This window comes from Ctenocephalides felis, unplaced genomic scaffold (assembly GCF_003426905.1).
Source record: "Ctenocephalides felis isolate EL2017-DRISC unplaced genomic scaffold, ASM342690v1 CF-g0.4_SCAFFOLD_01886, whole genome shotgun sequence".
NCBI lineage: Eukaryota > Metazoa > Arthropoda > Insecta > Siphonaptera > Pulicidae > Ctenocephalides > Ctenocephalides felis.
Genome location: NW_020538040.1, coordinates 49,225,218 through 49,241,663, shown reverse-complemented (window position 1 = coordinate 49,241,663; position 16,446 = coordinate 49,225,218). Strand labels below are relative to the sequence as shown.

The following is a 16,446-nucleotide window of genomic DNA, read 5'->3' as shown; positions in this document are numbered from 1 at the left end:
CCCGTGCTCCGTGCTCCGTGCTCCGATCCCGTGGCCCGCGTGCCACTTGACAACGTCGCAGAGCCGCAACAATCGCCGTCCTGTTCTCGCGCCGCACGACCGTCTCTTGTCTTGTTCGTTGTTCAATACAACGTAGTTTCGGGAGCGTTCCCTTGCGCCGCTCCGACTCGAACGCAGAACGATCGGCCGCTCGACAGTCGTTCGCGGACAGCGTATCGGTGTTGACCTGATATACGCGACAGCGTTTACGGATCACAGTTGTACAGCGTGCGCGTTTTGTATTTTGACGTAGATGACAGCCAGACAACAAATCGTCCTCGACTAATTACGCATCCGTGTGTCTTTATGTCCGTGTGCAAATGCTGGGATATACATCCTACAGGTGCGATTCATCATTGTCAATGGATTATGTGATTGTGTGAAGTTTTATTTATTTGGTTTAAATAAAAACCAAAATTTAAATTTTGTATTTTTTGAAAAAAAATGTGTGCTCTAAACCGCGGATATGGATTACGCTACTCGTTAAATTAAGATACGAGTTAGAAGTTAAACAAGAGTTTTCCTATTGTGACAAACCCAATAGGATACGACAAGCTAAACGGATAATACTGTGTACAAGTAAATTCCAATATTGTTATTAAATTATTTAGATGTCGTACGTGCATTGTACCATAGTTGGTAATTTTATTTTACGATTATTTTTGGCGAATACTGGACTATATGTGCTACTAGTAATATAGTGCCGGGTGTCTTGCCCCACGGCGTAGGCTCTCGAATTTGACGTGATGATGAGGTGATAAAACTAGTGTTATGCTTTTGTAGCAATTTTGCAACCCCCATTGTGTGTGGCCGCATGTGTTCGCAAACGTCAAATAGCACGTGCTAGGCTGAGCGCTACGAACTCCGCGGACTTGCAAACACGAATTTTTAACGTTGCACTAAATGCAGAACGCTTTTAAGTTCCTGAACACACCAGAAATGAGAGTTCACGAAATTTTATTAAAAATCATTTGGCAATGAATTTGTGATGATGGTGGTGCATAGTTTTTGAACGAGATTTTTTTTGAAAATGCTGGTAGTTTTTTAGATCTTTGTGTAAATTCGACATATAAAATACGACTAAATCGTATCGTGTTATTTTTTATATGTTTTTTATATGTATCAAAGTGAACTGTGATGTGAATTCATAATACATATCTAAAGTGATTTACAAATTGGCGTCAAAAGTATTCAGTTGTTTGATCTAAAAAACTACCAATGTTTAAAAAACATAGTTGTGAAATTTCTCTTAAATTTACTGTGGAAACACTTTTCGAGCAATAATATTAAATACTAAGTGAAATATTTCAAGTAATCGACATATTCAAAAAAAAATTTTTTATAATTCTTCATAAAATTAAATTATTTATTAATTTGTATTTCATATAGAAATGTATCTGACAAATTTACTAAAATTAGTGCAAGAAATGTTTTAAAACAAAAATTTTAAAATAAAATTTTTGCATATCAATTTATTTATTTTTTAGTTTTATTTATCGCGTTTTATAAGATAATGCAAAAAAATAATATTTGTGACAGTTTGAAACGTGTTTCCATATATTTGCCAACTTAAACACTCGTGAAATTCCCAATCCCAATTCTCAAAATACAACATTGGCCGGTGTAATAAACATCAGTATGACATGGCACGACCACCTAATTATAAATGCCAGCTATCGAATCGACTCTAGACACCGATCTAAATAAACGCGCTCACCTTAAAAGTGTTCAAACATTTCGAATCAACATACCGGACAAGAATAATATTTTCTTGAGACTTGTCTGATAGAAAACGAGCATGAATAAATTGTATTGTCATAAAAACATTTAAGCTTCTCACTGCCGGCTACTATAAAACCATTTACTTATTATTTATAAATGCTATTAGATATTATTATATTGCTTGAAACGGCCTGTCGTAGATTAGTACCGGGGGTTAATTGTTTAGCGGTTATATAGTTTTTTTTAATATTATTGATGTTGTGATAATATAAAGGGCACGTATTAATATTTAACAACAGTATAGTATACCATGTCAATTGTGCATGCAACATTGAAACAATGGTGTCAATTTACAATTTTGTATGAAATATTTTTAATTCATAAAATAATCATTATATCATATTTGATAAAACATGTGAGATTTTTTTTAGCTAACAATAAGTGAATATAAAAGTTCGATATTTATAATCAAAAAGTGAATATACAAGGTGTTTCTGATGAATAATTTTCATTAATAAATTATCTAAGATTTTATGCGATAGCATTGTGAAAGTTTATGTTCATAATATTGTGCCAAAAAAACGTATCTGACATTTAAATCAAGTGAATTTAATTGTGTTCAATAGATTAATTAATATAATTTATTTATATATTAATTTTCCCAAGCAATGTACAAAATAACTAAATTAATATCAGTGCAAAAACCTATAAAAAATATCGGTCTAATATATATAAATATATATATATTATAGTGAACAACCATCAATATTTTTCTTAAATGAGTTTTAAAATATAATAAATGTCATACTCAATCATATACTTGCAACTGCTAAGCAAATTGCTCCACCGTAAATGCGCTTCACGGAACGAAATCAGTGCGAAAAGCTGTTCAAACGTATTTTTAAAGCTACCTGCTAATAAGTTAAACTTCATTCAGTGGTGATAAATTTGTTATTGTAAACATCGTGGCTATCTAATGTGACCTTAATCTAGTTTTTACGAATATTTAAAAACAATATTTAAAAAAAAAAGCCAAATAAACTAAACATAAAATCTGTTTAAATATAAATAGTATAAACGTATAATTATTAATACAAGTATTAATAAATACTTGTAATCACTTATTCAATAAAGTTGAATTAAATTTCATTCAATGGGCAATTAAAATGCACTACTCAACAAAAATGTTAAAATTAAACATTAATTTAATTAATACAAAGTCAAGCACCTATAAAGTTAACACAGGTGATAAATTTAATAAAAATTAAAACTTTATTAATTATTCATTGTTATTCACGACAAGTTTTTAAAATTTTACACTTAAATTATTATAAATTATTAATGTCATAAATAAATAAATAAATGAAATAATAATATAAAATAATAAATAAATAATATATAAAAGCATTTTTTCCACTTATATTTTAAATAATAATTTTAAATTTTGCAAACTAAACTCTAAAGACTAGGTTTGTCTCATCCTCAGTGTAATATAAAATATAATATTTAAATTATGGATATAGAATACATGTTAACTCTTACATTATCTAATGTTTATTAGAGTAATAAACATTTAAATTATTGTAAATTATAATACACTGATGATGTTACGAATCTAGTCTCGAAACGTTTATAAAATTTAAAATTAATTAATAAATAAGTGCAAAGAGAGTGCTGTGTTCATAAAATTAATATATAACCACTCATAATACTATTGACATATATATTTTATATTTGATATATAATATATAATATAATAAAATATAATATATAATATATAAAATATTATAAAATATTATAATATATAATATAATATATATATAACATATAATAATATATTATAATATAATATATTATATTATGTAATATATAATATATAAAATATTATAAAATATTATAATATATAATATAATATATATAACATATAATAATATATTATAATATAATATATTATATTATGTAATATATAATATAATATAATATATAATATAGTATATTATAATATATAATATAATATATAATATAATATATAATATAAATATATATATATATATAATTTTATATGGGCCAATATAAATATTATTAGCTAGATTAAGTGTTTGATTCATCGAAATGAATAATCGTATGCGTAAACACTAAACAGTGAAATGCAATGCAAGCCCCCGAAACACCGCTGACAGTCAGGCATAAAACACAAACTCAAACATCGTTCTTGCTCTGTCTGCATTGTCTGTCGTCGCTAAATGTGAACATATCGTTCGGTCACCCTCTTTCACTGTTCGGTCGTGTGAAATCGTCTCGCTTCAATATATATACATATATATGTTTGTATGTAGATACATGAGCTTGTACATACATCTATAACAAATATATACATATATGTTCAATTTATACACGCTCGGATGTAATAATATATGTGTTTCATTTCGTCGATTCGCTCGCACTCATTCACGGCGTTAACTGTTCACAAACCGTTCCCGTTCAAACACAAACGAGTGTAATCGTGGACTAAAGCTGATATTAGACTTTAGACTCAGTCACTTATTCGATCTGTATGTTTGCGAATGGTTTTGATAAGGTATTGTTTCTTCGGACATTATACATTGATTGCAAGGTATTTTGTAATGGAAATTGTTAAGATTTATTTATTTATTCATTTATTATCTTCATGTTCCAAATTGGAAAAAACTTTTTTAATTTTCTTTTTTTTTTATTTCAATTATTTTCAATCATCTTCAATTCAAATTTAATTATTCTCACTTTATGGAATTATGTAAATAATTAATGCACATTTTGAATTATTATTAATATATATATTAGGGTGGTCCTTAAAATGGTTATTTTCGAATTTCCTTGCTCCCAGTGGCTCAAATGGTTCCAAATTGATAAAAAACAATTCTCTAAAAGTTTTATCTCTTAATATTAACGTTTAGACAGAGCGCAATCAATCAAACTTCGTATGGAAATAGCATGGAAAAAATTTTGAAAATCAAAAAGAAATATTTTATGTATAACTTAGCGACAAATGAATGAGTTGTATTCATTCATTTGTTCGCTAAATTACATCTAAAAAACATTTTTAAAATTTTTGAAAAATTTTCCATGCTGTTTCCATACAAAACTTTGATTGAATTGCGCTCTATCTAAACGTTAATATTAAGAGTTAAAACTTTCAGAGAATTGTTTTTTATCTATTTGGAACCATTTGAGCCCCTGGGAGCAAGGAATTTCAAAAATGACCATTTTAAGGACCACCCCAATATATATACATATATATATATATATATATATTATATATATATATATATATATATATTCTATGTGTATGTGTGAAAGATTTTAACTTATATAAAACAATTTCAAAACACTAGACTTCACTCCTTAGAGTGAACTTTAAATTTTTATTTTTTCTTCTATTCTAACTTGCTTCCTCTCTCTTTCATGTAGCAATAGCTTATAACATTTCATTGTATCTTGATTGCTATTTTTAAGGAAATAAAAAATCAATTATTCGATTTGACCTTTGCTATATTTTTATGCTCTTTCAAAGACTATACACCTACCTCCGCTTCACACGAAAAAAGGTGTATCTCGAAAAATTCACTCTTATAGGGAAAAACAGAGCTAAACAAAAATCACTATTGAAAGCCCTTTTTTTTTCAGTTTTTTATATGATGAATAACGAACACATTGAACAAAAAATAAGTATTAATTATATTTAATATCAATATATATATATATATATATATATATTAGGGTGGTCCTTAAAATGGTCATTTTCAAATTTCCTTGCTCCTAGGGGCTCAAATGGTTCCAAATAGATGCAAAACAATTCTCTGAAAGTTTTAGCTCTTAATATTAACGTTTAGATAGAGTGCAATTCAATCAAAGTTTTGTATCAAGATAGCATGGAAAAATTTTAAAAAAATTTAAAAATGTTTTTTAGATGTAATTTAGCGAACAAATGAATGAATAAAACTCATTCATTTGTCGCTAAGTTAGACCTAAAACATTTTTTTTAAATTTTCAAAAATTTTTCCATGCTCTTTCCATACAAAGTTTGATTGGATTGCGCTCTATCTAAACGTTAATATTAAGAGCTAAAACTTTTAGAGAATTGTTTCTTATCAATTTAGAACCATTTGAGCCCCTGGGAGCAAGGAAATTCAAAAATGACCGTTTTAAGGACCACCCTAATATATATATATATATATATATATATATATATATATATATATTATATTATATTTAGTATCAAACAAATTTAATAAATTATAATAATATTTTAAATATGGCATATTCTTTATAAATAAAAAATAAAATTAGAAATTCATTTAAGTTGATTGCGATAAAAAGACTTAACTTTCTATTTTCGTTTTGCTTTTTCAAACAAATAATATACACACATAAAATTTACTTTGATCATGAAACGAAAAGTTCCCATCTTATCTACATATTTCCATCATAACATAGGCAATTAAAAATTGAAAATGTTATTATAGTTATGAGCAAATTATAATTTCTTGTAATTGCAAAATTAATGAATTTCATTAAAAAATAATTTCAAAAACAGTGTATAACCGTAAACGTAAAAAACGATTACCGTGTAAAACGGGGGATAGATAAATGAATAAATAAAATAAATAAATATAATCGAATTATTATTAATGCAAATATTTTGTCGAAGTTAAACGATTCTCATCATCGGATGAAGTCTAACGTCGCCTTAAAGATGTACACAGCGCGCGGCATGACGTTTTTAATATCTTCTATCTGCACAAATATAAACACAGCGTGAACTACGATGTTGAGTATGGGGCGGGTGGCATGGCTCGTTCTCGCGCGACTCGATTGTGTCAGTGCGCAATACTACCGCGAACGCGGCGAAGAGAAGGTGTCTTCACGCTCGGCTTGTGTGTGGGTGGAAATATGCTAGAATCATGTATATTACTATATTCACCCTAAGCAATATTAATACATATATACTCGTTTTATACGTTTTATATTAATAGTAAGCTCATGGTATTTGTTAATCGTTCAACAAACAATAAAAAATATGTTGAAACTTATTTGTATTAAGTTTTTCAAATTATGTTAGAAACGTCGAAATTTAAGGGGGTATTCTGGTCTAGAGGCACGATTTTTATGCGAATTTTGTAACACTGTAAAAATAGGCAAACATTATTTTTACTATATTTTTTATAATATATTATTTATTATTTTGGGAATATAAGAAATAAGTAAAAATCGAGTATTGTCTTAAGGTTTGAACACCATCAAACTTCGTATGGAAAGAGCATGGAAAAAAATTTGAAATTAAAAAAAAAATGTTCTAGGTATAACTTAGCGACAAATGAATGTGTTTTATTCATTCATTAGTTTGCTAAATTACATCTAAAAACCATTTTTAAAATTTTTGAAATTTTTTTCATGTTATTTCCATACAAAACTTTGATTGAATTGCGCTCTATTTAAACGTTAATATTAAGAGGTAAAACTTTCAGAGAATGGTTTTTTATCTATTTGGAACCATTTGAGCCCCTGGGAGCAAGGAAATTCGAAAATGACCATTTTAAGGACCACCCTAATGTATATATATATTATTTATTAATCTAGAATACTGTCATAAAATTAGTTTTTTTTAAATGGTAAAAAAAACGGGATTTGGGGATAAGCTTAGTTCACCCTGAAGAGAAGTCTACAAAGAAGACTCTGTAAAAATGTCAAGTAAATCGGTCCAATAGAGGTTGAGAATATTGAAAAAAATAAAATGATTTTTTAAAAATTCAAGAACAGATACCCCTTTAAAATATAATGAAGTCCCATCTTAAAAAGTTGGAAATGTTTCATTGACTTAATTTTAATAATTTTTTATTTTAATTAATTTAAAAATTCGAGAAGTACATTTAAATTTAATTTTCTCGACATCTAATGTAAACAGAGTTTTATCCGAAACACCCCTAAGTACTATTTATTTTTTTATTATTTAATTTTATTATTTTATGAAATCTTACGAAACAGTTCGAGTATCGAACCCTACTGTCGAATTAAACGTATTTAACTAGTGAGAAAAAGCAATAGTAGCGGTATTCTAATTTGTTGATAACATACAATATTCACCTCGTTGTACAAACATACCGTTTTGTTATTTTACAAAAAGATAGTGTATACATTACAGTTAAATTATTGTGATCGTTTTATCAGTTCATTTATAATTGCCAGCGGTGTAAGACACTGAATAAGTTAAAATGTGAAAAAAAATTAAAACCACCTCATAATTTTCAGTAGTATGTGAGATAACTAAAATAAATAATAATTATAATTATAAATTCAAAATAATTAGGTGCATTGAAACAACTGATATAAAATAAATAAATTAAAATTAATACAAAACAACAACGATGCCAATATAAGCAAAATTGAGAGATTTATAAAAAGATTACAAATACGAATTTAACATATTTTTTATTTGCTACCTCATATTTATTACTTATTTTACAAAAAAAGCTTAAAAGTTTTTGCACTATATAATATTTTATTAAAATTATCAAATTATCATCAATTTTTACATTTTTTATGAATGGTCATTTCAAATTTTAAAACTCAAATATCGATTGTTGTTTTAGTGATTTTAAACAAAATTAGTGATTAAAATATTCTAAACGCATTTGATTTTCTTTTGTATATAATTAGTGAACTTGGGGTTTGAAATAAAATCCACTTAATGTCAATATTCTTCATATGAAAAGCAATCAATTTCTAGTACAAAACTTGTATGTCGATACACTACTTCTACTATGAATAATTTATAACTTGTGAAATTATAGCCGTTGTTTTCGTGGTTTACAGTACCTATTATATATCAAATCAATATATTGAATCTTCAAGAAAATAATATTATAAATACAAGAAAATTATGTACTAAAATACTATCCTTTAATATAAACTCCGCATGATATAATATATATTTATGTATATATCAATAATTTAATAATAGTAAAATGCAATATAGTCCCAGTCGCCGTAGTTACTTATGCCAAGTCTGGTACTAACTTAATGTTTGCATGAAAATAGAAATAATTGGATCTAGCAATATTAACTGACTTTTCAAAAGTAGATTGCCTCATAATTTAATATTTAAAAAGTGAATATTGTTGAATAAATTTGAACTATCACCGCTCCTCTAACAATTTTACTACAGAAAAAGATGAATGCAATATTAATATGTGTATTTATTTAAATCATCATACCTAACACAATTTATAAAGATATAATATATATGCAGACCGACCTTCTGCACCTTGCTCGACGGGTGCTATAACACATCAAGGCGGACGGGATACGAAATCATAAATTATTTGGCGTACTATTTTTATGCATTCGATTTACATCAGGAACGTAATTGAACCAGCGTTTTTTCACTTATGCAGAATACGATATTGCCATTCAAATCTTAAAAATTGAACGGCGAGACGTTTTATATCATAAGGCAAGCTATTGCACCTAAGATAAAATTGATGCATGGAATTAGGTATATCTATTTCTACATGTGCAATTTTTGAATGTTTGGAATAATTGAAACAAATTAAATCAACAAATCAACAAGAGCTTAAATAAGTACATTAATATTCAATTTATTAATATATGAAGAGTATTCCCATTTTTGCACGTAACACATATATTTATTGAGCACGTGCAAAACCCTTATCAAAATTAAATATTTAAAAAAAAATCAGGTCATGAACAAAAAACGATTTTTTATAACATGATACAATAATAATAAACCGAAATTACAATAATAAATTTTAAGCAATTTAAAGAATCCTGTAACCAATAAATATCTTTACTTAAAATTATTGAATTTTAAGAAATATCTAACAAATTAAATCGACAAATCAACAAAAATCTAAAAACAATTATGCGTCAATTAGTAAATTAATATATAATTAATGCGATAAATTTATATTGGCAAAATAAAATACAAATTAATACTTAAACATTTTGCTAGCTTAAAGGCTTCCATACGGTATGAACCCTATTGTTTTTTTTTAATATTATAATTAATATTAAATTAATACATTAAAAAATAGCAATTTTCATTTTATTGAATAATTTTTACATTAGATGCGCAATGTTAAAAAATATATAATCGCCGAACCTAGCATTTATATAATTATCTAGTTCACATATAGTAAAAACGTATATATACTCATTAAAGTATCTAGCAAATTATAATATTTATTCGTAATTCGCGAAAGCAAATAGCGTATTCCATATCTGTCGCTTTGAAGTCAAAATCCAAATAAGTGATATTTTATTGTACACATGTTTGCTCGAGCATGGTGTTTTAGACAGTGGTCTCCAAAATTCTGAGCTGTAAAATTTTAGTCATAAGAACAAGCAGAACAAAAAATATTTTAAATAATTGTAAATTTTATGGTCTAAATATGATATTAATCGAATTAAGGAAAAATCGAAGCTTAACAGAATGTATATTTATTAAGTCTAAAAATATTTTTTTCTTTTAATATATACCAACGAGGTACGCTCTTGTTAAGTGTGAGTTAAAAATTTTATTAGTGATCAATTTTGGAGGCCACTACACTAAATAAAACAGTTTTGATTGACGTGTGCATGCCCTAGCAGGGATTGGTCGCCGGCGAGTGGGCAGCAGCAGCAGGGTTGGGCCCAGCTCAGCACGACGGGTCCGCAGCAGCAGAACGCAGGGGGCTTCGGGCCCCAGGCCACCGTCAAGCAAAACTCATTTGCTAATTCCGCCTATCGGAACGCCGGACCTGGGTAAGTGTACGGAGCTTTTTCTTTTCAACTATTATAGAATCATGTTATAGCGATAAAATAGAATTTAGTTCATTTCTACGAATTCAAGCTTAATTAAAGACAATTTCAATACAGCGAAGTACTCAGACTCATAAAATCTACTATAATTTTATGGTCAGCTTGTTTAGCCCTTTGCCTAATAAAAAGTCCCAACAAGGCATATAATCCTAATTTTTAAGCCGCTGTGTTCATAGCACGTGTTCATCGATTCTACATACGCGTTTCAAGTAACAAAACAAAGAGAAAAAAGAAGAAAAAAAAAAACAAACAAATAACCGGTAGTTCATAAGCATGAATGTTGAACAGTCCCGATCTCGGCTCATTTTGGCCACCTGCCGCTGGCTCGACCCAACACTGGCTAATTGATGACCGTTTGTTAGTAGTACCGACGTGCCGAGTAATTTGAGGAACGCTCGGCACATTGAAAAATTACTAAGCTGCCAATTTGTCGCTATCAATATGCATTTAGACTGCTTAAGTATCTAATATACTTAACAGGCTTAAGATTAAACAAATCACACCTTTAATAATATAAAGGTAAACAGTTGTCATAAATATTAACAGTCTTAATTACAAATATATCCATGTGGAGGATAAACAAAAACGTGATCGAATATTTTTAACTCAGCTCCAAACCTCCAGCAATAAACAGCTCCAAATATTTCAAGCAAGAGAGATCGATTGCCAATAAATTAATAATGTGCTGAAAATTTCGTCCAAATAAATCTTTTGAATACCTGCTAGAGCTCTTATTCGAGGCAATATAATATATTGTTACAAATGACCTCAAACGCAACCAGCAATATCATATCAGTTTAATTTTAAGCTAATGCCGTAAAAACAAAGTTCAAAACGTCATTTTTGAGAAAGTTTTAATCTATAAATAGACCTGATTTGTGCTAATGTATATTTGCAATCATATGGAACCTATTAATTAAATAGTAATTATTTACATATATGTATATAAAAATTGAACTACCAAGCCGGAAGAGTGTTGCATTTTCAAAACAATATTGCGGAAAATTATTGCATATTATTGCAAAATGCAAAATAACGAAATAAAAACATTGCGAAATTTATGAAATGCTTCGCACAGCTGTATCAACAAACGTAACGTTTTTGTAAATGTAATGTTCTTAATTTTTTGCTCCAATATTATAAATGCACTAATATTTTTTGGTGAAAAATTTAACATCCAAAATCATGCATTTTCAAAAAAAAAAAATCATTTTTTTTATTTACTTAAACAGTACAATGTGTCAGGCTCCATTGGCATTATTTGTAAAATAGCTTATACCGACAATAAAACGATTACTGAGCAATATATGTTAAGGATTATTGCTTACAATTAGATAATATCTACTTAGGTAGAAATAATTTATGACAGCTATAATATCGGCAAAGATTGAAAACGATGGTAGACGACCTTTTCTAATTATGTATGTATATGTATATACATACACACATTGTATAAAAATGCAAGATACATTTAAGAAATATTTACTAACATTTTTTAGAAATGCATTATATGCGGTACCAAGAATATTACCCTTATAAATACTATATATATATATATATATTCTATGTGTGCATTCTCGTATTAAATACTAATGTTCTAATCGGGTAGATTGCAAGAGGATATTGAATAGCGTAGTTTCAGTGGCCAACTGTTCTCACCCCGTAGCATACCATCGGTCGGGAAGCTAGGGGTAATATTTTAGAGGAGAGTGTGGAGTCGCTTAGTTCATTCAAAAAAATTATACAGGGTGCTTCGATTGTCAATCAAAAGCTCTATTAATGATACATAACATGCCTCCTTGAAAGCATATTTTCATCGATTGAGAATAACGAATCACATCCAGCTCTCATAGTATTTTGTTCCAATAAACTCTTATGATGCCTGCAGCGTAAAGCTAATTTATCTAGATCATTATGCATAATAAGCATTCAATATATTTTAGAATTTTTATTGCTGAAATATTCATAGTTAGTTTATATAGCTTATAATTCTTACATGTTACAAAAATTCGATATGTTCAACACTTTGTTCAATACTTTGCAATGACGCATATAACGTAATTTATCAATATATCACACGGCATAATACCAATCGTGCCATTCTCACGAACAAGTTCATTTCAAATATAATAAGTGTATCAATTACGAACCACAAAAATATCTATATATTGGTCTACATATCGCGGCACGGCATAGCACGGTATAGATAAGTTTATTTTTTATTGATAATGTGCGGTTTGACAAAATAGTTTCCGTGAATATTTTAACTGCAATTATTTTCATAAATCTTGAAAAATATTTTGTATTTAACATAAACTCTATAGTAACATTTTTATTTAAAATATATTCAGAATAGAGCGAATACATGGGTGTATATATAAGTTATTTCCTTCGGGTTTATATAATGCAGAATTAAAGAAAGTGAATTTAACTTGAAATATCGCATTTGTAAGGTATGCTAATGAAGATAAGAACTTATTTAAAGAAACTTGCTTGCGAAAAAGGTACTATCCCATTTCGTAACACTTGACTCTATTTCATTAACGAATATAACAATTATTGATAAAACAATGTTAGTTCAACTCTTGTAGATTGTCAAGATTTATTGTTCACTGTAAGGAGTGAATTACGTTATTAAAGCACCCCTAAATAATACTTGTTTTTGCGAACGGAAATGCGCCTATGGTTGTTTCGTTGTAACTAATTGGTGTCAGGCGGTACTTCACAGTTACCTCTCGGGTTTCGTTCAAAGGCGATAATTTCGTGTCACCCTGTGCTTACACATACTGTGCTGTAGTGTGTCGGGTCCCTGTTATTGATTTTGTGGGAATCCGAGAGAACTATCTATACACATATGCACCAATATAGCCACACATAGTAAAGCTTATATTATAGACACAAGCCGACAAGGCAATACGCCAACGAATGTATGGGTCGCAAACCTATTCTGAACGTATTGTGTGTTGCAAAATAGGTGTACGAATTCACACACATAAACGAAAAAGGGCAACATCCTGCGCTCATGCTAAACTATTACCAGGTATAGGATACAACTCTGATACCGATCCTTTGGCGATATTTCATGTTCTCATACGGAACATGATATCTCACAAAATCTTAAGTATTTACGGACGTTTAAGTATTTAATATTTGTTACTTGTAACATGACACATTTTCTAACTTTTCTTATACAGTGCTAATAGTAGAACAAAAAGATTGGCATGAATCTGACTTATACTGCTATATTAATATTCAATAAAATATAATAAATATGTTTAACCACATCTATACCTGAGGCTAATAAAAATACAAACATACTTGTTTGCATGCACAATAATTCTTTAATTTGCCAACAGTGCCACTATGGGTCTTATGAATACTGCAAAATACCCTTTTTATCATTTCAATCGCAGGCCTTCAGGTAGCTCAATCATCCCTTAAATACCTTTTTGACAAGTGTATACTTGCCGTAAAGACTTGAATACCGAAGCGCGCCTTCTTATGATCTTTTCGGCTCGACAAAGTTTACAAAAGCTTTACAATTGTGTTTGCGTAGTGGTTAAACCATGCAAAAAAGGTCTGAACGTACTGACAACAAAATGAACAATTACCAGAGGTTTCGCTCTTATCTGTGCGCCTGTTGAAATATTTTGAAAATGAAATAATTTATGTATCTTAAAAACCTGTTTTTCCTGTAGGTATATACTCAACATATACTGTACTCGAAAATGTTGAAATTGAGACTTTGAAAAATTAGCTGTTTATTTATTATAATTACACGATTATGTTTCTTCAATTGTTGCGTAATTATTTTTACATTCATTAACTAGGAAACTTTATGATTTATATATAGGGTAGAACGGGGCTTAAAAGTCCGCGGGTAAAAAGGTCCACCACCGATATCTCAAACACAAGTGAAGTTAAGAACTGTTTAACAACAATAGTAGTTATGAATGTAGGAGGAAAAGATGTATAATCAGTCACAACCATGATTCTTAACGACGTTGCTGTCGGAAAATAATCCGCAATATTTGAAAATCCACAAAAGTATTTTCATTCATTGTTAGTTTTTTGGTTGTAAGCACTGTTGATATTGAAATCTTAATATTGTTGAATATTGTATCTATTATTTCGTAAAATCCTTTTAAAATTAAAAATAAAACATTGAACTGTGAATTAGCAGAGTGTTTTACTGAACATAGTCAGACAGTTGTTTGTTATATATTTGTTATTTGTTGTGATATAATTGGTTTGTTTTTCCCAATATAATTCCTCAAAGTCAAATTGGACCTTTGTGCCCCCGCCCTACCCTATATAATATTACATTATATATAATATATTTTGATACAATTATCATTATTTTATTATTGTAATAAACTTTTCCAAATAAATGTAATCACTCGCTTCAAACAATAATTTGTTAAAGGATAACGCATATAAACGCCGATATCCTAATTGTCGTTAAACATATTACAAAGCTATGCTAAGGAATATATTATTTAGGGTTATTCCTAACATTCATGCTGTCACATTCTCATCTACTAAGCTTATATTGACCCTTTAAATTTATTCGTTTCAAGAGATGAGATCGTGCCGCTGCCGTGCGAAACCCTTTGTAACTTATTGTCAGCCCTTCTCTAGTCAGTCAGTAACCCGTTATATTGTGTCCTTTTGTGGAATAGTATTAGTGGCAAAAGGGAAGCCATAATTTACTTTGCTGTGATTCTGAAACTCGGGTGCATTGGTATTTGAATTACGCACGTGTGTATATGTGTTTATAGCAATGTGATCATGGCAGAACCTTGCAGGGGAAGCGCCTCATAATACTTCCAAAAGTGAAGTTTGACTTTTGTATTGTTATTGTTGATCGGATACATATATCCTTAAAGACTTGTTATATTGTGTTCTTTATGAAAATATGATCTGTACATTAAGATTTTCAATAAAAAAAATCGGGACTTACTGATATTAAAAAAGGTAATAACTTAAAGGTAAATACTAGCTGTAAGTGGAATTCTGTCTTAAGGCAATTAGGGCATCGTGCCTTAAGGCAAATTGCGGGAACTTCCCGTACCAAAAATTTTTTTTTTTAAAAACGATTAACATTTTTGAAAAAAAAAATTACTTCGAAATAATTATTGAGAAACTAGGAATATGACAAAAAATTACTTTTTTTTGAAAAAAAAAAATTTTATTTGAAAAAAAAAAATTTTTTTTGAAAGAAAAAATTTTTTTTTTGAAAACAAACTATTTTTTTGAAAAGAAAAATGTTTTCTTCATTTTGACATATTTTGGAAATTCTGAACTTTTTTTCAAAGCAATCGTAGTGCTTGAACTGCATAGAGACGAATTGTCACAGCGCAAGTGCCGCGCCGCCGTCTAACGCATAAACATTGGTACGGAACCCATAGAAATGTAAAAAAAAATTATACTTATTGTTAAAATTTCTATACAATATCTGATAATTTGATGTGCATATGTCTAATCATCATTTTTAACCGCCGAATGGCATTTTTTTTTACTTTTTTCATTAGATCTCCGAAACCGCTAGATCTGCCTTCATGAAAATTTTATCAACTCTTCATCTTGCCAATACAAGTAAAATGTTTTTTGAATTATTCAAATCGGACGCTCCGTTCTCTTGAAAACTGAGTTACCGTTTTCGGCACTTTTTGCCCCGTATCTTCGGAACAGCTAGACCTAACTTCGCCAAAAACTAATCAGCACGTCTCCTTATCAGTACGAATCGAATGTTTTTTGAATTATTCAAATCGGTTCATCCGTGTTCCCGAAATCGTCGACGAAAATTTGTATCCGCACATACATACA

The 16,446-nt window shown here is 29.0% G+C and overlaps 1 protein-coding gene across 1 annotated transcript in view; it reads left to right on the top strand.

Annotated features, from left to right (window-relative positions):
* Window positions 1-303: 303 nt before the first annotated feature.
* LOC113377207 (zinc finger MIZ domain-containing protein 1) overlaps window positions 304-16,446 on the top strand; it is a 43,628-nt gene continuing 27,485 nt past the window's right edge. The window contains exons 1-2 of the mRNA XM_026617437.1: window positions 304-382; window positions 10,408-10,560. Coding sequence (XP_026473222.1) covers window positions 360-382; window positions 10,408-10,560 — 176 coding nt within the window. The 5' untranslated portion in view covers window positions 304-359. The remainder of the gene's footprint in view (window positions 383-10,407; window positions 10,561-16,446) is intronic.